The 21,631-nt window shown below is 51.9% G+C and overlaps 1 protein-coding gene across 2 annotated transcripts in view; it reads right to left on the bottom strand.

Moving 5' to 3' along the window:
* Nucleotides 1-363: 363 nt before the first annotated feature.
* COL5A3 (collagen type V alpha 3 chain) overlaps nucleotides 364-21,631 on the bottom strand; it is a 44,271-nt gene continuing 23,003 nt past the window's right edge. For both annotated transcript variants that reach the window (XM_061150256.1, XM_061150255.1), the window contains exons 32-67: nucleotides 19,536-19,589; nucleotides 18,565-18,609; nucleotides 18,331-18,384; nucleotides 18,162-18,206; nucleotides 17,708-17,761; nucleotides 17,563-17,616; nucleotides 17,259-17,312; nucleotides 17,017-17,124; nucleotides 16,751-16,840; nucleotides 16,342-16,395; nucleotides 15,173-15,280; nucleotides 14,971-15,078; nucleotides 14,834-14,887; nucleotides 14,119-14,172; nucleotides 13,389-13,496; nucleotides 13,259-13,312; nucleotides 12,849-12,902; nucleotides 12,689-12,742; nucleotides 12,508-12,561; nucleotides 11,596-11,703; nucleotides 10,878-10,931; nucleotides 10,650-10,703; nucleotides 10,325-10,378; nucleotides 10,072-10,125; nucleotides 9,555-9,662; nucleotides 9,327-9,380; nucleotides 8,602-8,655; nucleotides 8,298-8,405; nucleotides 7,978-8,031; nucleotides 7,858-7,893; nucleotides 7,381-7,434; nucleotides 6,629-6,836; nucleotides 6,433-6,545; nucleotides 3,980-4,048; nucleotides 1,472-1,711; nucleotides 364-1,368 (exon numbers count right to left, since the gene is read on the bottom strand). In XM_061150256.1, coding sequence (XP_061006239.1) covers nucleotides 1,222-1,368; nucleotides 1,472-1,711; nucleotides 3,980-4,048; nucleotides 6,433-6,545; nucleotides 6,629-6,836; nucleotides 7,381-7,434; nucleotides 7,858-7,893; nucleotides 7,978-8,031; nucleotides 8,298-8,405; nucleotides 8,602-8,655; nucleotides 9,327-9,380; nucleotides 9,555-9,662; nucleotides 10,072-10,125; nucleotides 10,325-10,378; nucleotides 10,650-10,703; nucleotides 10,878-10,931; nucleotides 11,596-11,703; nucleotides 12,508-12,561; nucleotides 12,689-12,742; nucleotides 12,849-12,902; nucleotides 13,259-13,312; nucleotides 13,389-13,496; nucleotides 14,119-14,172; nucleotides 14,834-14,887; nucleotides 14,971-15,078; nucleotides 15,173-15,280; nucleotides 16,342-16,395; nucleotides 16,751-16,840; nucleotides 17,017-17,124; nucleotides 17,259-17,312; nucleotides 17,563-17,616; nucleotides 17,708-17,761; nucleotides 18,162-18,206; nucleotides 18,331-18,384; nucleotides 18,565-18,609; nucleotides 19,536-19,589 — 2,829 coding nt within the window. In that variant the 3' untranslated portion in view covers nucleotides 364-1,221. The remainder of the gene's footprint in view (nucleotides 1,369-1,471; nucleotides 1,712-3,979; nucleotides 4,049-6,432; nucleotides 6,546-6,628; nucleotides 6,837-7,380; nucleotides 7,435-7,857; nucleotides 7,894-7,977; nucleotides 8,032-8,297; nucleotides 8,406-8,601; nucleotides 8,656-9,326; nucleotides 9,381-9,554; nucleotides 9,663-10,071; nucleotides 10,126-10,324; nucleotides 10,379-10,649; nucleotides 10,704-10,877; nucleotides 10,932-11,595; nucleotides 11,704-12,507; nucleotides 12,562-12,688; nucleotides 12,743-12,848; nucleotides 12,903-13,258; nucleotides 13,313-13,388; nucleotides 13,497-14,118; nucleotides 14,173-14,833; nucleotides 14,888-14,970; nucleotides 15,079-15,172; nucleotides 15,281-16,341; nucleotides 16,396-16,750; nucleotides 16,841-17,016; nucleotides 17,125-17,258; nucleotides 17,313-17,562; nucleotides 17,617-17,707; nucleotides 17,762-18,161; nucleotides 18,207-18,330; nucleotides 18,385-18,564; nucleotides 18,610-19,535; nucleotides 19,590-21,631) is intronic.

The following is a 21,631-nucleotide window of genomic DNA, read 5'->3' on the forward strand; positions in this document are numbered from 1 at the left end:
GGAACTTCCCTGGTGGTCCAGTGGTTAAGAATCTGCCTTGCAACGCAGGCAACATGGGTTCTATCCCTGGTCTGGGAAAATTCCATATGACTCGGGACAACTAAGCCCATGCACCCCAACTACTGATCCCACGCTGTCACACTCTAGAGCCCAGAAGCCAAAACTACTGAACCTGTGTGCGCTAAAGTCCATGCTCTGGAATAAGAGAAGCCACTGTGATGAGAAATCCAGGCATCATGACTGGAGAGTAGCCCCTGCTCACTGCAACTAGAGTAAGCCCGTGCACAGCAATGAAGACCCAGGGCAGCCAAAACTAAAAATAAATAAATGAAAATTTAAAAAGAAAGAAAGACACAGACAGGACACAGTTCACTGATTTATTCTCAGACTTGAGATGCCAATTATGCCCTATGGCTTGGGGCAGGTGGTGGTGGGAGGGGAGTTAGGGTGGGGGGATGGGGATCACGCTAGAATTTCTCTCATCATATCCCAGCCTTCCCTAAGGAGGAAGCAGATTAAATATACAACAGAGGGGATTCTCCCTTTTAATACAGACCCAGGTATAAATAGGGCAGCACCATTAGAATCCTGGTTTCCCCCCACCTGCCGTCTTGGTCCCCAGGCCACCTGGACTGGCAAGGTGTATTTGGGGAGGCAAGGAGGGAGACAGTATTCAGAGCTGGGCTGAGGCAGCAGAAGGAGTACACAGCTCAGTCCAGGGAAGTCCCACTTCCCTCCGTAGTCTGACATCAGTCCCTTCACTGCGAACCCAGCTGAAAAGAGGAAGTGAGCAAAGGGATCCCGGTCTGGGTTCAGGAGACATCCAGTGCTTAACTATGGGGAAGGTAGCACCAAAGGTGTCGGGAGCACTGAGGGGGTGGGAGGCAGGCGTGGGTGGGGGCATTCATCAGCTCTGAGTTAGAAGTTCATTGCTTGGGGGGGGGGGGGCCAGGGGAGGGAGATGAGTGATGGGTGGGCCCCGAGAGGAGAAAGAGCCAGACCACAGTTATGCCAGCCGGGGCGCAGTGCAGAGAAACCCGACCCATGGACCAGGGTAGTCCAGCCCCCAGACCCTCCCGGAATGGAGAAGGAATATTGTTTGACCGTGATGAGCAGACCGTTTCCTGGCTCCACACAGTCCCAGGAGACGATAAATACGACGGCTTCAAAGCCTCAGCACCAAATGTGGCCCCTCATTGTCCCTCCCGGCCCCCGAAGCTCTCAGCTGCTAAAGCAGACAGGGCCCAGTTCAAACCCAAACTTCTGGTTCGTCTGGCCAAAGTCAGCAGCTGCCATGTCCAACAGGGGCAGAAATCCCACTCGGGAGGAGCTGAACTCGAAGAGGGTCTTCGACTGTCCCTTCCGGAGCTGGCACGGGAAGACACGGATGGTGTGTGAGTCAGGGGAAGGGGAGTAATCACAGGCTTCCCCCCCCACCCCCAATCTGGCCAGTCCCTGCCCTCTTCCTTACCCTGCAGCCGTCGGAGGGGATCTTGATGGTGGCGGCTGCCATCTGATTGAAGGACAGCTCCTCCCCATTGGCCCCGAGGAAACGGGCAGAGCGGCTGTGGTCACCTGCAGCTTCGTCCAGCCAGGCGGCTGAGTTCTGGCAGGTGTATGTGAAGCTCTGGCGGGCCGTGGCACTCAGCAGCTTCAGGAAGGTCAGCTGTACCACACTCACGGGGGCCCCATCAGCATCCACGTAGGAGAACTGGGGGTGGGACAAAGAGGGGGTGAGGATGTGTCATGCGCCTCGACTCTTTCTGAGGTCCCCGCCTCCCAGGATCTCTACCCACTGCCCACCCGCCCCTTCTGCCATGTCTTCCTCTTTGGCTGCCCCACCAGCCACCTGCTCATCCCCGGTTCTCCTGCAAGCCCCTGGGCATGTGTGGCTATTGAGCACTTGAATTGTGGCTGGTGGGACTGAGAGACTTTTCACATTGTTGGTTAAATTTTAATTTTGGGGGGGGCACTTATTTCTTAAAAATTGAAGTATAGTTGATTTACAGTGCTGTGTTAGTTTCAGGCGTATAGCAAAGTGATTTAGTTATATGTGTATATATATGTATATAGATATACACACACATATATATATACATATATATATTCTTTTTCACATTCTTTTCGATTACAGTTTACTACAAGACACTGAATATATAGTTCCCTGTGCTATACAGTAGGTCCTCGATGTTTATCTATTTTATACATAGTAGTGTATAGTGTGTATATGTTAATCCCAAGATTCTAATATATCCTTTCTCCCTTTCCCTTCTGGCAACCATAAGTTGGTTTTCGATGTCTGTGAGTCTATTTCTGTTTTGTAAATAAGTTCATTTGTGTCATATTTCAGCTTCCACATGTAAGCAATATCATCCAATATTTGTCTTTTCTGACTTACTACACATAGTATGATAACCTCTGGGTCCATCTATTTAAATTATTTAATTAAAAAATGTTTAACTTTATTTAATTTATAACTAACACCTGAGCCTCAATCCATTTATCAGAAAACTGAGGTTTGGAACAACTTGAAGATGCAAATCTACTTTTTCAACTGCAGGTTTTATGCAATCTAAGTATTTCCAAGGAGATTTAGTATCAAAATCATGATGTGCTATAAATGTAAAATATGCACCAGACTCTGAAGAACTCACAGGGAAAAAGTTGAAAATGCTTCAGTAATCTTTATATTGATACGACAATATTTTGGATATATTGGGCTATATAAAATATATTATTAAGTTATCACTGGGTTGAGATAACTAGCCCGGTAACACATCTTTTTTGGCTTCCTTCTCTTCCCTGTATCGTTTCACATTTCCTGATTTATGTTTTCTGGACTCACAGCTCAGATAAACCCCTCACAATTGAGTCTCGGGTCTGTTTTAGGGGAACCCAAACCCATATACCACTTGACATTATATGGTAGCTTTGCTTCCTTGGTTATTGTCTGTCTGCTTCCTTGGTCCCATTTCCAATAGAATATTAACTTCATGAAGTCAGGGACTGTGTTTTCTTTGCTGCTGTGTTCCCAGTGCTTAGCATACACATATATGTTACATAAACAAATCCCAAATGGACCCAAGATCCCCCACTACAGCTTAAACCTGATCCTCTTCCCATTTATATATCTCAGAATCTCACTAGACATCTGTTCTTCAAACCAGGAACCTGAGCATCATCTCTATCTCTTTCCTTTCCTCCCCTCCATCTCATCAATTACTATTGATAAGTCCTATTGACTTGCCATCTCATCAATTAACTAGGTCCTATTGACTTGCCCTCTTAGATAACTTTCTAAGCCATTCCTTCCTCTTCATACCCCATGCCACTAGCTGCAGCCTCTTCCCTTCCTTGCCTTTCTAAACCAACACATCAGTCTCCTCCTGGGTCTCCCAGCCTCCAACTTCCCCACAACCACCACCAGCAGCCCAGAGGCATTTTCCTGTCATAGAAATTGAATCTCGGTCCCTCTCACTTAAACACATTCCATGGCTCCCTACTGCCTATAGGTCTTTCTGAGGAGGTGGTCTTAGCTCTCACCTACCTCCCCAACCTCTTCTCCTACCACATTCCCCTTCGCTCTCTCTAGAGCAGAGCAAGTCGCTTTTTCTTTTAATTTACCAAGCTTTCTCTTGACTCTGGGCCTTTGTATATGCTGTCCCATCTCTCCAGAACACCCTTCCTTGTCCTCCCAAACTTGCAAACCAGTTAATTCCTTAGACCTCAGCTGAGCTGTGACTTCCCTCAGGAAGCCTTCAGGTCCTCCCAGCACTGCCTTTAGATCACCACCATGCGTTGTGTGTCCCCCCACATCACACATCTGATGCTGCCACACCCGCCTCCCTCCCCCTGCAAGCCTATGATCAGCATAAAGCCAGAGGTGAGGCTATCCTGTTCATCTCGCCTCCTCCAATTCCCCATGCTGGTTTACACCAATTTTTATACCATCCCCACCCTGGCTTTGCAGGCAACTCACCTTTTTCCCTCGACGGAATGTGCTGTACCAGCCACCTGGCTTTTCTTTGGACCAAGAGGCCAGTTTCACCTGGGGGACAGAGGGAAGGGTGTAACAGGTGCCCTGGGATGGGGGGGGGGGGGGGGAGCTGGCAACATGTCAATTTTGCATTTGCCACCCCACACTGAAAGCTACTGACTGTAGGGGACTTCCACGGTGGTCCAGAGGCTAAGACTCCGCACTCCCATTGCAGGAGGCTTGGGTTCAATCCCTGGTCAGGGAACTAGATCTCACATGCTGCAACTAAGATCCAGTGCAACTAAATGAATAAAAAGAAATCTACTGACTATAAATATCAGGAACTCTTAGGCCATTCTCTGGCTGTGGGACTGGGCTTGGCTGGTGCCCAGGACAGATCCAAGAGGCTGGGGATTTCTGGCTTCTGAGGTCGCCTCCACTGATGATTGACAAGAGCTGGTGAATAAATGCTCCGGCTCCCACCCCTCCCCCGAGGTGAGGTAACTCCCAGGAGCCGGCCCTACACTCTCTCCTCGAAGCCCCCTGAGGATCGAAGCCTTGGGTGTCCAATGGTGATGTTTTAACAACACACCCCTTGGGAGTTCCCTGGTGGTCTAGTGGTTAAGAATCCACCTGCCAAGGCAGGGAATATGGGTTCAATCCCTGGTCTGGGAAGATGCCACATGCCGCAGAGCAACAAAGCCTGTGTGCCAAACTAACGGGCCTGTGGGCCACAACTACTGAGTCTGTCCGCCTAGAGCCCATGCTCCTCAGAAAGAGAAGCCACTGCAATGAGAAGCCTGTGTGCCACAACAAACAGCAGCTCCCGCTCACCACAACTAGAGAAAGCCCACACACAGCAACGAAGACCCAGAGCAGCCAAAAGTAAATTAATTAAAAAAAGAAGAAGAACATTACTGTGCACTTTTGCAGGCCCTATGCTCACTAAGTGTTTACCTGCAGCAGAGATATTAACAAAAAGTGTGAGTCAAGTGACTCAGTCATGTCCAACTCTTTGCAACCCCATGGACGGTAGCCCACCAGGCTCCTCTGTCCATGGACGTCTCCAGGCAAGAACACTGGAGTGGGTAGCCATTCCCTTCTCCAGGGATCTTCCCAAACCAGGGATCAAACCTGGGTCTCCTGTATTGCAGGCAGATTCTTTACCGTCTGAGCCACCAGGGAAGCCCCAGGAGGTATTAACAGCACGGCACACAGTCAGTGCTTTATCAGTGGCATCTGATATGTGTACTGGTCCCACGACTGCACAGCTACCCTGTGAGTTACACGCTTTCTTCAGCCCCCACTTTACAAAGATGGAAAAACTGAGATATCAGATCTGGATTCCGACCCAAGCAGCCCAGGGTCCAGAGGCTCACTTCTCACCCACTGCTCTCTACGGCTGAGCCTGGTTCTTGGTGTCAGAGACTGTTAGGGTCCCTGATGGAGAACCCCAGGATTTCTGGGGGACCAGGTGGAGGGCAGTGACCCCATGGGACCTATAAGAGAGCAGGTTAGGAGGCAGTGTATATGGGTGGTTAAGGGCTGAGACAAGGGCCAGATGGTCATGGGTAATCTTGTCCTTCTCCATGCCTCAGTTTCCCTATCTGCGGGATGATAATGGAATTGTTATTTTTTTTTTAATTGAAATAGAGCTGATTTTCAATGTTGTATTAGATGCAGGTATACAACAAAGTGATTCGGTTATACACATTTTTTTTTTTCCCAGATTCTTTGCCCCGATGTTGGTGTTGTTTAGTCTCTCCGTTGTGTCCAACTCTTTTGCAGCCCTATGGACTGCAGCCCACCAGGCTCCTCTGTTCATGGGATTTCCCAGACAAGAATACCGGAGTGGGTTGTCATTTTTTTTTCTAGGGATCTTCCTGACCCAAGGATCTGACTCAGATCTCCTGCTTAGCAGGTGGATTCTTTGCCACTGAACCACCAGGGAAACCCTCTCTCCCCTTATAAATTATTACAAGATGTTGAGTATAGTTCCTTGAGCTGTACAATAGGTTCTTGTTGGTTATCTATTTTAGGGATAATAATGGAATGACCGCATCGGTGGCTGGCACTCAGTAAGTTAATGCAGCTGAGTGCTTAGGGCTGGCTCATATATCCCACTATTGCAAGCTGCACCGCTATTATTGATTTCTTTACTATTTTTTCTTATCTGTCTTTCCCCATAGAAAATGAGCTCCATAAAACAAAGCAAAGCAAAGCAGTTTTTTTTTTTAAGTTTGTTTGGTTTGTTTGTTTTAGATTCCCTGCTGTAACCCCAGCATTTCAAGGACTTTGGCATACAGAAGGTGCTCAACAGACGTCGGTTGAAGGAAAAATAAAATCCCAGTCAACTCCTGGTGTGGGGCGGGGTTGGGGAGCGGTGAGGTATGAGTGAGATATTTTCGAGCCCCTCCTTCCACCAACCCCTCCCAGCCCCCTACGCAGGTACTCACGATCTCAAACTTCTTGTCTGGGTAGAGGCAGGTTTCTCCTCCTGCCGTGAAGTTACAGAACACCCTGAGCGCATCCCGCGCGCAGCCTTGATTGGGATCGATCCAGTATTCCCCTGCCGCAGAGCCAGTGGGGAGAGGATGAGCCGGGGGCTGGATCCCACGGCCCCCCGCCCTCCGGGGGAGGGCGGGACCTCACCGTCGGGCAGATGCGGATGGCTACGGTGCAGTTCTTTGCACACGAGGCCGGGGCGCTCAGCCGTGCCGGGAGGGCGCCGCAGCTGCTCTATCTCGAAGCTCAGAGACTCCATCGAGGCCAGCACCTCCTCCAGGCCGCCCTCCGGCATCCCCAGGCCCGGCAGGGAACGTCGGCGCCGGCGCAGGCCGTGCAGCTCCGCAGAGGGACCCTGGGCAGAGGTGGGGATGCAGGAGAGGAGGACGGCAGGAGGAAGAGACGGGGAGAGAGACAGGCAGAAATGAGAGATGTGGGAGGCAGAAAGACACGGGTGTGAGGAGAGGAAAAAGGGTAGGGAGGGATACAGACAGAGAGCGGGGACATGGACAATCAGCGACAGAGGGAGACACGGGAAGGAGACGGACAGAAAGGCTCAGAGATGGGAAGTGGAGAGAGGAAAAATAAGAGCCAGAACCACAGTTAGGCAAAGGAGAGAGAGACAGAGAGAAACCCGGAAGACAAAAACAAAGATAAAACAGTGAAACAACGTTTTGAGGTAGAGACCGAGAAAGGCCAGAGAGATGGACAGACAAAATCCAATCAGAGCCCCCATGGAGGTCCCCCCAACCCCCTACACACAGCCCAGATCCTCCTTCAGCTTTTGAGCCACCTCCCTTTCCACCTGCAATCCCCGAACACATGGTGTGTGCTCTGCCCACTGCCAGTCCCTGAGGGACCGGGGGAGACAGTCGGACAGAGCCCCACGGGGAACTTACCGGGGGACCAGGAGGACCTGGGGGGCCGGTGTCTCCACGAGGACCTTGGGATCCCTGTAGGGAGAAGTCACTTGGGTGTGAACTCTGTCTGTGGAGACCCCTGCCTGCCAACACACACACACACACACACACACCCCACTGGAGGAAGGACGTGCAATTTTCAGCCCCAAGCATAAAATGCAATTTTTCTTTCCATATTTGAACATCTCTGAAATCAACATCTTAACATCTATGACAAGTCGTCATTTACTTGGCAAAACTATTTTCTCCTGTAGCAGTTCGTAAAACAATGGCGCACCTTACAATGGATGACATCTGAGATTTGATAAAATACAATGGTAGGTGTTGAAGAAATAGTCGAGTGCCTGACTGACTGAATAAATAAATGAATGCACCCAAAGGCATTGAGGGTTCTGGTACATTGAAGGGGGCTGGGGAGTTGGGAGGTGAGAGCCCAAGGAAGCAGTGACTACTTACCGGGGACCCCTTTGAGCCTTTCTGTCCTGGAGGACCCTGTGGGGTAGAGATGGGGGGGCTTGGACTGCTGGATGGCCCAACAGGGTGACCCCCCTGCCCCCACAAACTCCTCATACTCACCACCACGCCTTGGGGCCCCGGGTGGCCCAGAGAGCCAATGGGACCAGGGGAACCCTGGGGAAAGGATATCAGAGTCATCATTGATGGGGTTCATCCATATGGTCCAGACACATCCCCCAGACAAGTCCCCTCAAAAGAAGACCCTCAACCCCAGAAACAACCTTCAAGTCCCCCAAATAGAGCCCCCCCTTTTCCCCAGACACAATCCCTATTGTTTGAGACCCAGGCTTCCCTATCCCCCACACCCAATCAAGCCCCATTTCTGCTTTCCCAACCCCTTCGAACACAATCTTCCCTCTTGGGGCAGGAGACACACTCACCGGTTCTCCCTGGAGGCCAGGGGAGCCTTGCACTCCTGGCAACCCCTGATCCCCTTTCTCACCAGCCTCCCCAGGGGGGCCAACGAGACCCATTAATCCAATGTGGCCCTGGAGGATATGAAAGACACATGTGGGGGAAGAATGGGGATGGGGAGTTGAAAGACTGTTCCCTTCCAGCCTTGGGGTAGTGAGTTTGGGAGCAGAGGAGACCCCAATCTCCTAGCCCTCTGGCTACAGAGGGAAGTAAAGGTGGAGGAGAAGGAGGTAGCTGGGGGAGAAGAAGAATAAAAAGAGGCATCCTTACCTTTTCCCCCTTGGGGCCAGCATCTCCCTTCAGCCCTGGGAGGCCAGAGGGCCCCTGGAAGGAGAGTTAGGATCAGTTGAAAGAGAAAGTGTTAGTCACTCAGTGGTGTCTGACTCTTTGCAACCCTACGGACTGTAGCCCACCAGGCTCCTCTATCCACGGGGTTCTCTAGGCAAGAATACTGGAGTGGATTGCCATGCCCTCCTCCAGGGAATCTTCCCAACCCAGGGACTGAACCCAGGTCTCCTGCATTGCAGGCAGATTCTTCACTGTTTCAGTTACCTGGGAAGCCCTAGGGTCAGTTGGTGAGTCTCAAACAGAAAGCCTCATGTGAGTGACTGGGGGATGGTCAAACGGGAAATTATCTAGATTTCAAATGGAATTACCAGGGAAGTGGTCATGGGGATGGTCAGGAGAGAAGAGAGATGATGAGAGATGAATGGAGGGTTTTTTTGGAGGATGGCCAAGATGAATGATCTGTAGTCAACATCGGTGTGGGTAGTCAGTGTAGACTATTAAGACAGATGGTCAGTTTGGTCAGTGTAGACCACCAAGATGAGTGATCTGAAGAGATGGTTAGTATAGTTGGTCAGGGTGGACCATCAGAAGGATAGTCAGTGAGGGGTCAGTCTGCACTATCGGTACCCAAGATCACTAGATGGTCACTGGATGGATGCCAGTGTGATTCTCAGTGCTGGGACCTCAGGGATGAAGAAGTCTCTTACCAGGGGACCAGGAGGGCCTAACAGTCCAGGAGGTCCCAGGAGGCCTGGTTCACCCTAGGGCAAAATAGAACATGAGGGGCTACACTCTGCCAGAACTCCGTGTGGCGCCCCGCTCCCACCCCGACCAGGGTCAGCTCCTCCCAGCTGTGATGATAAATTACAAGAAGCGAGCACAGAGGGAGGGCCTGATCCCACCCCCAACCCCATCCCAGTTCCCAGTCCACTCACCACAGGTCCGGGGATCCCACGAAGACCCTCAGGTCCAACACGTCCAGGGGGCCCTTGAGCCCCCGCTGGGCCTGTCCTCCCTGGGGGCCCATCAGGACCTGGTCCCCCCTGAAAAGGGTCAAGGTGGAAGGGAGGAGGCAGAGAGAATCAGGGGCAGCCTGCCTCCTGACCTTCCAGCCAAGAACCGTCAGGGAGTGGGGGGAAACTGGGGCAACTGTGGTGGTCACAGGTCCCTCCCCATTCTGCTGGCCCAACTGTTGACCAACGGGTCAGGACAAGGACCGCTCCCTGGGAGTTCCCTGGTGGTCCAGTGGTTAAGAATTCACTGCCAATGCGGGGGACACGGGTTTGATCACTGCTCTGGGAAGATCCCACATGCTGCAGGGCAGCTAAGCCTGAGCATCACAGCTAGAGGGGAGCCCCCACTTGCTGCAACTTAGAGAAAGCCCGCACACAGCAATGAAGACCCAACGCAGCCAAAAATAAAAGGATCTTCTCTTGGCCAGGGGGAACTCACCTTGGCACCTTTCTCTCCTTCTCTGCCTTCTCGACCCATGCGACCAGAAGGACCCTGAGGGGAGAAAGTGTGAGTAGGGGGCTGTGAGCTGAGTAGAGGGCTGTGAGCTGAGTGGGGGTTGTGATGGTGAGTGGAGAGGGCTTGTAGGGATGAGTGGGGGCCTCCAGGTATGAGGGGGCCTTGTGGAGGTAAGGGGGGCCTATGAGAATGAGTGGAACCAAGTTAGAGCCTGGGGTGGGGTATCATCACTCACCCTTTTACCAGGAGGCCCAGGGGCACCGGGCTCCCCAGAAGCACCAGGTGGACCCTATGGAGATTGTAACCAGCACGGGAGTCAAGGATGACAGTTTCAGGATGCCTTTGATGGGAAGACAGCCTTCCCCAAACATCACCCCAGCACCAGCCATCCCTCCCTCCCCCTGCCTCCTCCTTCAAGCTGCTCACATTCATGGTACGAAGTAGATGCATCTCTGGGAGCCCTGGGGACCTCATTAACCCATTCTCCTGGCCTTCAATTCACCCAATCACCTGCCCCAACACCCTTTTTTAGGCACCACCTCCTCTGTTCCCCTACTCACCGGTCCCCCCACATCTCCAGGGTCTCCCTTCTCCCCTGGGGGACCATCTTGACCCTGTGGTAGGGGGAATGAAGTTGGGTGGGGTCATGAGGGCACAGGAGAATGTTGGGGTGATGCTTGGAGGAAAGTGGAGGTTTTTTGTTTAATCGACATTGCCCAGGTCTGTGATGAGATTGGGGACAGAATAGGGAATACGCTGGGCTTTTGAGGAAGGGGGGTCACGCTCACCGAAACTCCAGGGTCTCCAGGGGGGCCTAGGTCTCCTGGGAGCCCTGTGGGGCCCTGGAACACAGAAAGATGAAAAATCGTATCTCTGAATGATGGAGCATTCATCCATTCATCCATTTATTCATTCATTTAGCTGTCCTCAGACACAGTTCTGGTTGCGGGGGATACATTAGTAAAGAAAACACAAAACCTCAGCCCTGCTAGAAGGAACATTCTGGTGTTTAATGGGAGCTAAAAATGTTCCATGAATCATTACACTGCATCCTCCCAGCTTGGGATTCACAGATAAAAATCAGAGAGAGGACCCGGGAAGGGGTGAGGTGCTGAAATTCAAATCAAGGTCCCTCAGACTCTGAAGCCCCTCCCGCCGTCCCTGAGCCCCATCGCCATGGCAGGAGGGGCTTAACCTCTGCCCTGATGGCAAATCCCAATCAGCCAACCCTGATCCCTCATCAGTTTCAACTCTGACCTTTCCAGCACTGTTGGAATGACTCCCTGTGGCAGCAAGTTTCTCCTGCTGCCATGACCCATTACCACTGTATGTTTACACTGATTCATTCTTTCATTCAGTCATTCATTCACTCAGCCCCTTGTGGGTTGAGTGTGGAATTGCTTGTGGAATCAGCACACAGGACCCCGGCTGGAAGTTGGGGAGCAGGTTCGAATTGATACATGTGCCCCTCCCCAGGTCTCAGCCTCCATGTGCCCCAGGACTCACCATGTTCCCCTTTGCTCCATCCTCTCCAGGGGGGCCTTTCTTGCCTGGGGGTCCAGCAGCCCCAGATGGGCCTGCATCCCCCTTTTCACCAACTTCTCCTCTGGGGCCCTTTGCAGAAACAGAGGTCAGAGGTCAGAGTAGCCTGGACTCTCCAGGGGTCAAGGTTAGCATACCTGAACTAAGGAATCTGCGTGGCCTGGGACTTTCCTGGGGTTAGGGGTCAAAGTAGCCTAGACTGCCCAAGGGTCAGAGGAATCTAGGATTTATAGGAGTCAAGGATCAGGGTGATCCAGTTGACCAGAGGTCATGGACAAGTTTGGGCTAACCCATGTGCCACTCTGGGGTGAATCAGAAAAGGGATCCCAGGACCTCCCTAGTGGTCCAGTAGTTAAGAATACGCCTTGCAATACAGGGAACACAAGTTCAATCCCTGGTCAGAGAACTAAGATCCCACACGCTGTGGAGCAACTAATCCCACATGCTACAACTACTGAACTCTCACAACACAACTAGAGAGTCTGTGCACCCCAAGGAAAGATCGCACATGGCCCAACAAAGCTCCTGTGTCCCAACTAACACTGGACGCAGCCAAACAAATAAATGAATCAGTATTTTTAAAAGGAAAAAAGAGAGATCCCCTCTGGGCAGCTCATCTTCAAGCCAGGGCTTGCGCTTTAGGTCTGAGCCCCACCTGCCCCCTCAGCCCTGCACCCTTGCCCAGTATACAACCTAGAGAACTTGATGTAGCAACCCTGACACCTTTCAGGTCTCTGTCATCAAGATAACTGGGGATGCCCATAGGTCTGGGTCCATGAGTGACCTAGGGCTGCCCAGAGGTCACAGGGGCCCAAGATGCCCAAGGGTCAGGGATTCCCTGAGATGGGTGCAGGGGCCCAGAACAAAATCACTCACTGGGGTGCCTGGAGTCCCTGGGGGTCCTGGGTCTCCAGGCTCTCCTGGCTCACCCTGCGGGAGGCAAAGTGGAAGTAAGGAGGGGTCCCCCTCCTGGCAGCCAGAACTGCCACCGCCCCCCGCAACCAGGCAGGACTGGTTGAGCCTCCCTGACCCTGGGCAGCCCCTGGTTCTCTCTTACCTTCTCACCCACAGCGCCGGGCTGACCAACTCCCCCAGGCAACCCTGGAGGACCCTGGAGAGACAACGAGGGGTACAGGTGGGATGGAGGGATTCCAACAGCCCCTTCTTGGGAACATGGTGTCCTAAGGCTTCCTGAGGCCCTCCCCCCAAGTCCTCACCTCTGATCCGCTGGGGCCCTGGGGACCCCGAGGGCCTGGAGCTCCGTGGGGACCCTATGGGACAGTCAGAATAGCATCCAGTGACCTCATGGCCCCTCAAAAAGCTCCAAGCAAGAGGAGAAGGGAGCGACAGAGGATGAGATGGTTGGATGGCATCACTGACTCAATGGACATGAGTTTGAGCAAACTCAGGGAGACAGTGAAGGACAGGGAGGCCTGGCGTTCTGCAGTCCGTAGGGGTCACAAAGAGTCCAACACAACTGAGCGACTGAACAACAACAAACCACAAACACCACCCTTGATACTGGTGACCCACGTGATCCTTCAAACAATGTGCCCCGTGACCCTGCAAATCGATCTGATGGCCAACCCTACCCTACCACCCCTCCCATTTCCCCCATAGTTCATACCATGGACCCTACATCTCCAACTTCTCCCTTTTCTCCAGCAGGGCCTGGCATTCCCTGTGGAGCAAAGAAGCAAAATTGGGGCACAAAGTGGGGAGGACCAGAGGCCATACCCTCAAACTCTGACACCCACCTGTAGGCCAGGAGGGCCAATCATGCCAGGGAAGCCTCTCACTCCATCATCTCCTTTCTGCCCAAAGAGGCCTGGGGGTCCCCGGCGTCCCTGAGCCCCGTCTGCTCCCTGGAAGGAGGTCAGGGCAGGATACAGTTAGGGTCTGTGTCAAGGGTTGGCGTTAGGCTCAAGGTCAAAGTCAGGATGGAAGTTCAAGGTTGAGATGAAGTTTGGGGAGGGTCAGGGTCGGGTCTGAAGCTAGGGGTGCAGGTTAAGGGTCAGGGTTTAGGAATGAAACCTAGGACTGAGTCAAAGTTTTGAGATGAGCCTTGGTGGACAGTCAGGGTCAAGCTGAGGTCAATTAAGGTCCAAGTAGGGTTGAAAGGTAGGGTTGGGCTTGAGCTCAGGTCTGAGGTAAATTCAGAATTGGAGCTCAGGTTTGGGGTCAGTATTGGAGGGTGGGTCTGGACTGGGGTCAAGGGTAGGACTGGGTCAGGTTCGGCTAATGCTGGATGCGAAGATAAGGTCTGAGTTGGGATTGAGGTTAAGGTCACAAGTTGCATTAAAATTAGGGCTGTGATGGAGTTTGGGGTTTGAGGTCAGGACTGAGTCAGATTCTGGGGTGAGTTTGAATTAAGCATTAGCACGAAGGGGTAGGGGTTGGGGTTGAACTGGGGCCTGTTCACAGTGGAGAACACTGTCCCTTCCCATGAGGGATCCAGAGGAGGGCCACAAAGCTGGGAGTACTCACCGGGGAGCCTGGGTGTCCCACCGGACCCCGTATCCCTGTTGGTCCAGGTGGGCCCTGGAGGAGGGAATAGAGTCAAGAAACCCTCAGGATTAAGATTAAGGTCGCAGGTGGGGAATTTTCCTGGTGGTCCAGTGACTAAGACTCTGCATTCCCAAGGGGGTCATGATTCAATCCCTGGTCAGGGAACTGGATCCCACAGGCCACAACGAAGATCAAAGATCCCATAAGGAGCAACTAAGACCCAGTGCAGCCAAATAAATTAAAAAAAAAATTTTTTTTAACTGGAAAAAAAAGATGAAGGGGAAAAACTAGTGACATCAATCACTGCACCCCTGTCCACTGCCCACCCCATGAGAAAACAGCATTTCCCTCCCCACAACCCTGTCTTCCTAGCCACCAACTCATAGGATCAGACACAGCATCTCTCACAAGCTTGGCCCATCAGAACGTTGGCCCCAAAGTCCCATCAATTTCCCAGGACTGAGCTGGCTTCTGGGTAATGGGCGCTGAGACTGAATTCCTGGAGGGCAGTTGGGAACACAGTTGGCCCCTTTATTCTGGGTAGCTTAAGTGACTTCTGTTACTTGCGAGTGTCAAGATGGGGCTCAAGAAGGCAGGAAACCCCATGACCCACCCTAACCCCCCTGCCCACTCTCTCAATACCCCTTTTAGCCCTCCCCAAAGACCAGCTCCTTCTCTGGGGTCCCCCACTCACCGCATCTCCCTTGTCTCCTTTGCTGCCTTTGTGACCGGGGTCACCCACTTCTCCCTGCAGAGGAAACAGGATGAGGGATGACCCAGCCTCCCTCTTCCCCTGTCCTCCCCCAACCCCTCCCTCTGCCTCTCTGTCACCTTGTCTCCTTCCTCGCCAGAAGGCCCCGCAGCTCCAGGGGGTCCAGGAAGCCCCAGGGGCCCGGGGATCCCATCTTTACCAGTGGGGCCAGGGGCGCCACGTTCACCCTGTTAGGGGGAGTAGAAAGAGTCAGGGCAGAAATGCGGTCCTGGTATGTGGAGGGCTGGTCCTTGGGGAGGAATGGAGGGGGCAGGAACTTACCGGGGAACCCTTCTCGCCTGTGGGGCCCACAGGGCCTTGGCCTCCACTTTGACCAGGAAGCCCAATGCCCCCTGCTGGGCCTACAGGACCACGCTCCCCAGGGGATCCCTGAAAACAGGGGTGGAGGGTCAGGAATGATAGCAATAACAGGAGATCTCATTTATTGGAGGGTTTGCAAGCAGCCTGAGTTAGGTGGTTACCACCAGTCCAGGCTGTTTCCCACACAGCAGCCAGAGGGCGCTGTGAACATCCAAGTCAGAGCACGTGACCTCTTCGGCTCCCACCTCACTTGGAGAAAAAAAGCTCCCCACAAGGCCTTGCGCGACCTGCCCCCATCTCCTCCCTGCCCTCACCTCCTCCCACTCACTTCCCTCCAGCCACACGGCCTCCCTTACTGCTTCCTCCAGCCTCAAGACTTTGCACATGATGTTCCCTCTGCCTGGCACACACTCTTCTCCTAGCCAACCACATGGTTCTTTCCTCAGGTCTCAGCTCAAATGTCATCTTCTCAGGAGACTTTCCCTAGTCAGCTTTTTTATTTATTTTATTTTTTGGTACCTTAGGGTGGCATGTGGGATCTTAGTTCCCCCACAAGGAATTGAACCAGCGCCCCCTGCACTGGAAGCATGGAGCCTTAACCACTGCACCTCCAGGAAAGTCCCCTGGCCAGACTACTTAAGGGCTCTCCCCTGCTCCCCACTGGTCTGTGTTATTTGACTTTGTGGCATTCACCGCCGCTGATCCATTGTCTTCTTGACTAGATAGTAGTAAGCTCGAGGAGAAAGGAGGTTTTTAAAGGGGCTCGTGTCCAACTTCCCTGAGGTCCAGTGGTTAAGACTTTGCCCTTCCAATGCAGAGGGCACAGGTTTGATTCCTGGTCAGGGAACTAGAGCCCACATTTAAACGGTAAGGTCTGGCATGCAAGTAAGTATGTGTTGGACAGATCAAATTGAGGTTTACAACCTAGAGATGGGACTATTTTACAGACAAACCAACTGAGGCTGGTGAAATGATAGACTGCCTGGCCAGTGAGTGGCAGACAGGAATGTGACTCAAGCCTGTTTGGTTCCCAAAATAGCTGGACATGATCATGACCACACCCAGCTTCCCAGATATCTTGAGACCCCTCCACCCTACCCACCCCCCATAGCAGATGGGTTTATACTTACGTTGGCACCGACAGGACCCGGGGGTCCCTTGTCACCTTTTAAACCAGTCGGTCCCTAAGGAGGAGATGATTCATAGTCAAGAGACCCCCAAAGGTAATTCACTGGTAGTCCAGTGGTTAGGACTCTGTGCTCTCATTGCTGAGAGTCTGGGCTCAATCCCTGGTCAGGAAACTAAGATCCATAAGCCCCCATGACTTGCTTCCCCAGAAAGAGAGAGACCCCCCCCAAAGTGCCCCCAGGTCCTGAGTTTACTCTGGGGGGCTCAGAGTTCCCACCCCATTCCCGGCACTGAGGTTCAGGGATCCATCCCTCCTTCTCCATAGTCAGGATGCTATGGCCATGTCCCTCCTGAGACCCTCTTTCTTTCTCCACTTCACAGCCCTTCCGGGCACATGCAAACCATACTTACCGGGTCCCCAGGGGCTCCATGGGGACCAGGGAAACCTCTGGGTCCAGGTGGCCCTTCCTTCCCAAGGGTTCCCAGTGGTCCCACATCCCCCTGCAGGAGTCCAGGGGAGGGGAGTCAGACTGTGGAAGAGGGGGCATCTCCCCTCAATCTGTGAGTCTGGGTCCCCTCTCCCCCAGGGTTGATGCTGAGCCTGGAGATGACAGTGAGGCCATTCCAGGATCTTTGGGATCACTCAACCGAGATGTCCCATGGGGTGGTGGTCTCACCTTGGCCCCCTCTCTGCCTTCCAGGCCCGGAAGACCTTGTTCACCAGGAGGTCCAGGGGGCCCTGGGGGTCCCCTCTCACCCAGAGGCCCTGCTTCTCCTGTCTTTCCCTGGAGAAGAAGAAGGCTCATCTTGAATGGAGGTGGCCTCGGGTAGTGGTTCTGTCTGGGATCACCACCTCCCCTCCCCCCAAATATCCCCGAACTGGTGCAAAACTGGGGAGACCTGTGGGATCCACTCTGACCTGAGGACCCACGACACCAGCTGGTCCAGGTGGGCCTGTCTGACCTTGGAAACCCTGAGGAGAAGCATTGAAAGAAGGTGTCATGGGACTTCCCTGGTGCTCCAGTGGTTAAGACTGAGCATCCACTGCAAGGGGTGCAGGTTCCATCCCTGGTAAGCGAACTAAGATCCCACATGCCACAAGATGTGGCCAAAAAAAAATTTTTTTAATAAAATATAAATAAAAAAAAAATATCATGGAGTGGAAGAAATGAAGAGCCCAATAGGGTCAGGGGTCCAGGGTCAGAGGTCAAAGGGTTGCTCACCAATTCTCCTCTCTGTCCAGGGTGTCCAGGTACCCCGTCTTTCCCCTGGGGACCCTGAGGGACAAAGCGTGAGAGAGTTGAAGAGCAATAAGGAGTTTCCCCACTGCCTGGCTCCCCCTCCCTCCAGCAGGATCCGCTCACTTACAGGGGGACCCTTTGGTCCAGAGAACCCAGGAGGACCTTGCAGACCTGGGAGGCCCTGAAACGGAAGCAGAAATCATTAGAGCATCCTTTCTGCTTTCCTCCGCCTCCCTCTGAGTCCCACCTAATGACAACAAGCATTTTGGGTGCTTCCTGCAGGCCAGGCATGGGGTCAAGCATTCTACCTGCAGGAAGTCATTTCATTTGCCCCTGCAGCCCTTTGGGAGGGGGACTGTGGTTATTCTCATTTGGTAGAGAGAGAAACTGAGGCACAGGGAGGTTAGGTGACTCAGCCAAGGTCAGAGAGCAGGTGAGCAGCAAAGTTAAGACTTGAACTCACAGCTCTCGGATATCAGAGGCTCTTTCTGCATTCTGCATTGTAATGTCTCCCTACCTTCTGGGCTTGTCTCCCACCCAGAATCTCACACACACACACACACACTCACTCACTCACTCACCTTTTCTCCAGGGAACCCAGGGGCTCCGTCCTGGCCCACATCACCCTAGGATAGAATGAATTAGACTCAGGCTGCCAAACAAACTCAACAGGGATGTATTGGAAGGGACTTGGGGAGCCTGAACCAGAAGGCCTGCGTGGGGGTGCCTGACCACCCATCCTCCCCATACCTTAGGTCCTGGCTGTCCCGTGGCCCCTGGTTGTCCTCTATCTCCACGGGCACCCTGAAGAGAAGAGAAGCAAAGATTAGAAGGGAGAGGGTGGGGGAGCCCAGGAAATGAGGCGGAGTCCTTAGGGGCCATTCTCTCTGTGACCACCCAAGGACCACCGACATGCCGAGACTCTCTTCCCACCCACCTCTCCCCTCATCGCCCATCCTTCCGGCCCTGTCCCCATTTTCTTACTGGTGGTCCCCGCTCTCCTTCCAGGCCTGGCTGCCCGGCCTTCCCCTAGAATATAAATTGGGGTGAGGGGGAAGAAGGAGGTGGTGATGGTGCAAAGACAGGATAGAAACACAAATACACCCAGTCAGAGACCTGGAAAGACAGACATCTTTCACAAGCCTTTCACTCACTCAAATACATAAACACAACTTACACACCCAACTATGAAAAGATGACAGACACCCAGTTATATTATGATTGCACCTACAGAGTCCACACCTAGAAGCATGTTCACTCACACAGACACCTGTTTATCACAGCTGCATGGTATGCATACAGGATTATGTACCACCATGGCATGCAAGGGGTGACCACAGCTTCGAGATGACACATGGAGCTTGTCATGTAATATGTTCTTGCCCATGTGTCTACCCAGCGTAATAAACACATATGTACATGGGCTCATGTGAGGACATGGTCTTGATAAACACAGTAGTATACATGATGGGTGCATATACACAATATCCATTTACATAGCTACAGTGCACACATAGCCAAACAACGCATGCATGTATACACAATCCCTCAGATGCACAGAAACACATACACCTATGTGTGTTTCCCTATTCTTTCATGCACATCGACATGCCCTCTCACACACTTATGCCCACAGTCACACAAAATACATGCAGCTGGTGCCCTTGTTCACCCAGTCACAAGCCCCTAGGCTGCAGCATCCAGGCCCCACCTGATTTGCACTGAAGGGCATGTAGGATGCACACGCACACATGGACACACGGGCATGCATGCTGCAGTGCAGGTGGGATCACCTACATGTGCCTGCATTGCATGTGGCAATGTGTGTGCACACACGTGCTTCCAGACATAGACACAACTGCCTAGGGCCCCACCTGCTGTCACACACAGCCACACACACCCGTCCTCTCCTGCAAGCCCTTCCCCTCCCCCTTGACCCCTAGATCATGACTCACCCGCTTCCCTTTTTCTCCTAATGGTCCCAGGGGTCCCGGAAAGCCAATAGACCCCTGAATCAAGAGAGTGAGAGAGAAGAAATGGGGATGAGGAATGGGTGGTGGGCAATGTTAGCCCTCCAATTGGCCATGCCATCTTTTCAGGCATCTCCAAGTCACTGACTCCAGAGGCTTCTTTGGTCCCTCAAGTCCCAGCCTCCTCCAAGACAGCCCTCAGGCATCCTCTCTTCCTCTCTCCTCTTGCTCACTCCTTTCAGCCACACTGGCCTCTTTAATGCTACTCACATACCAGTACATTCCTGCCTCAGGGCCTTTGCACTGTCTGCCTCTACCTAAAATTCTCTTCTCTCAGATCCCCTCCTCATCTAGATCTCATTCAGATGTCACCTCCTTCAAAGAAGCCTCCCACCACCATCCTGGCCACCCCATCCTCAAATCACACACTAACACATTTTTCTATTTTGTTTCCCCTATAATATTTGTCTTGAAATGACCTTGCTCATCTACTTACTTATTCAATGACTAGGACATAATGCTCTGGTCCTAATCCCCACTGCCTGGCATATGGTGGGCACTTATTCAATACTTATTAACTGACTCCAGTAGTTGTTTTCCTGCCCATCTTGGAGGCATCCTCCCTTGAGCTGGGGGTGGGGGGGAGACATCATAGGCTCCAATATCCCATCTCATTCCCACCCCACCCCCCCATTGTGTTTTGAATCCTAGATCCATCACTGGACTAGCTGTGTGGCCCTAGACAAATGGCTTAACCTCTCTGAGCACCAGTCTCCTTGTTTGTAGCCTGGGGATATGAACAATACCTCCTTCACAAGGTTCTGGTTAGCCCAGATGGGATATGTGTAGAAAGTGTCTTGTTTAGTTTTGGTTTTGTTACAAAGTACTTGGCACACAGTATGAGTTCAAGACATGTTAATTGTCATTGTTATTCATGCGATTACTAACTGCTATGGGCTGAATGTTTGTGTCCTCTAAAAATTCATAGGTTGAATCTTCAATCCCTAGTGTGATAATATTTGGAGGTGGGGCCTTTGGGAAGTAAATAGGTCATGAGGCTGGGGGCCTCATAAATAGGATTAGTGTCCTTATAAGAAGAAGAAACTAGACATGCTGAGTTAAGTAAGTCTGACATCCCTTATATATGGAATCTGAAAATAAATGATACAAATAAACTTACTTGCAAAACAGAAAGAGATGCACAGAGTTAGAGAACCAACTTATGGTTGCCCCAGGGGAAGGATGGGGGAAGGGATAGTTAGGGACTTTGGGATGGACGTGTACACTCTGCTATATTTAAAATGAATAACCAACAAGGACCGACTGTACAGCACAGGGAACTCTGCTCAATGTTATGTGACAGCCTGGATGGGAGGGGAGAGTTTGGGGGAGAATGGATACACGCATATGTATGATTGAGTCATATGAGTCATACATACGATTTACCGTCATGACCATATGAGTCATACATATGGTTTACCGTCATGGTTTACCTGAAACTATCACAACATTGTTAATTGGCTATACCCCGATACAAAATAAAAAGAAAGGAGACTTTTTTAAGAAAAAGTCTCCTTTCTTTTTAAAGAAAGGGGACTGTATCTCTCTCAGTCTGTCTCTCTCTCTGTCTCCTCCCTCTCTCCTTAGTTGTTGTTCAGTCGCTAAGTCACGTTCAACTTTTTGTGACCCTGTGGACTGTAGCATGCCAGGCTTCCCTGTCCTTCACTATCTCCCAGAATTTGCTCAGATTCATGTCCTTTGAGTCGGTGATGCCATCCAACAATCTCATCCTCTGCCGACCCCTTCTCCTTTTGCCTTCAGTCTTTCCCAGCATCAGGGCCGTTTCCTCCGCTATGTGAGGACAAAGACAGAAAATGTTCATCTACAAACCAGGAAGAAAGCCTTCACAGAATCCAACCATGCTGGCGCTCTGATCTCAGATTTTTGGCCTCCAAAACAAATTTCTATGTTTAAAACATCCAGCCTAAGACATTTTTATTCTAGCAACCCAAAACTGACTTCAACTTAACTGATACATCTGGCCTCCTGTAATGTGTTCATTACTTGATGCCCAAGGCACA

Source organism: Dama dama, chromosome 9, assembly GCF_033118175.1.
Source record: "Dama dama isolate Ldn47 chromosome 9, ASM3311817v1, whole genome shotgun sequence".
NCBI lineage: Eukaryota > Metazoa > Chordata > Mammalia > Artiodactyla > Cervidae > Dama > Dama dama.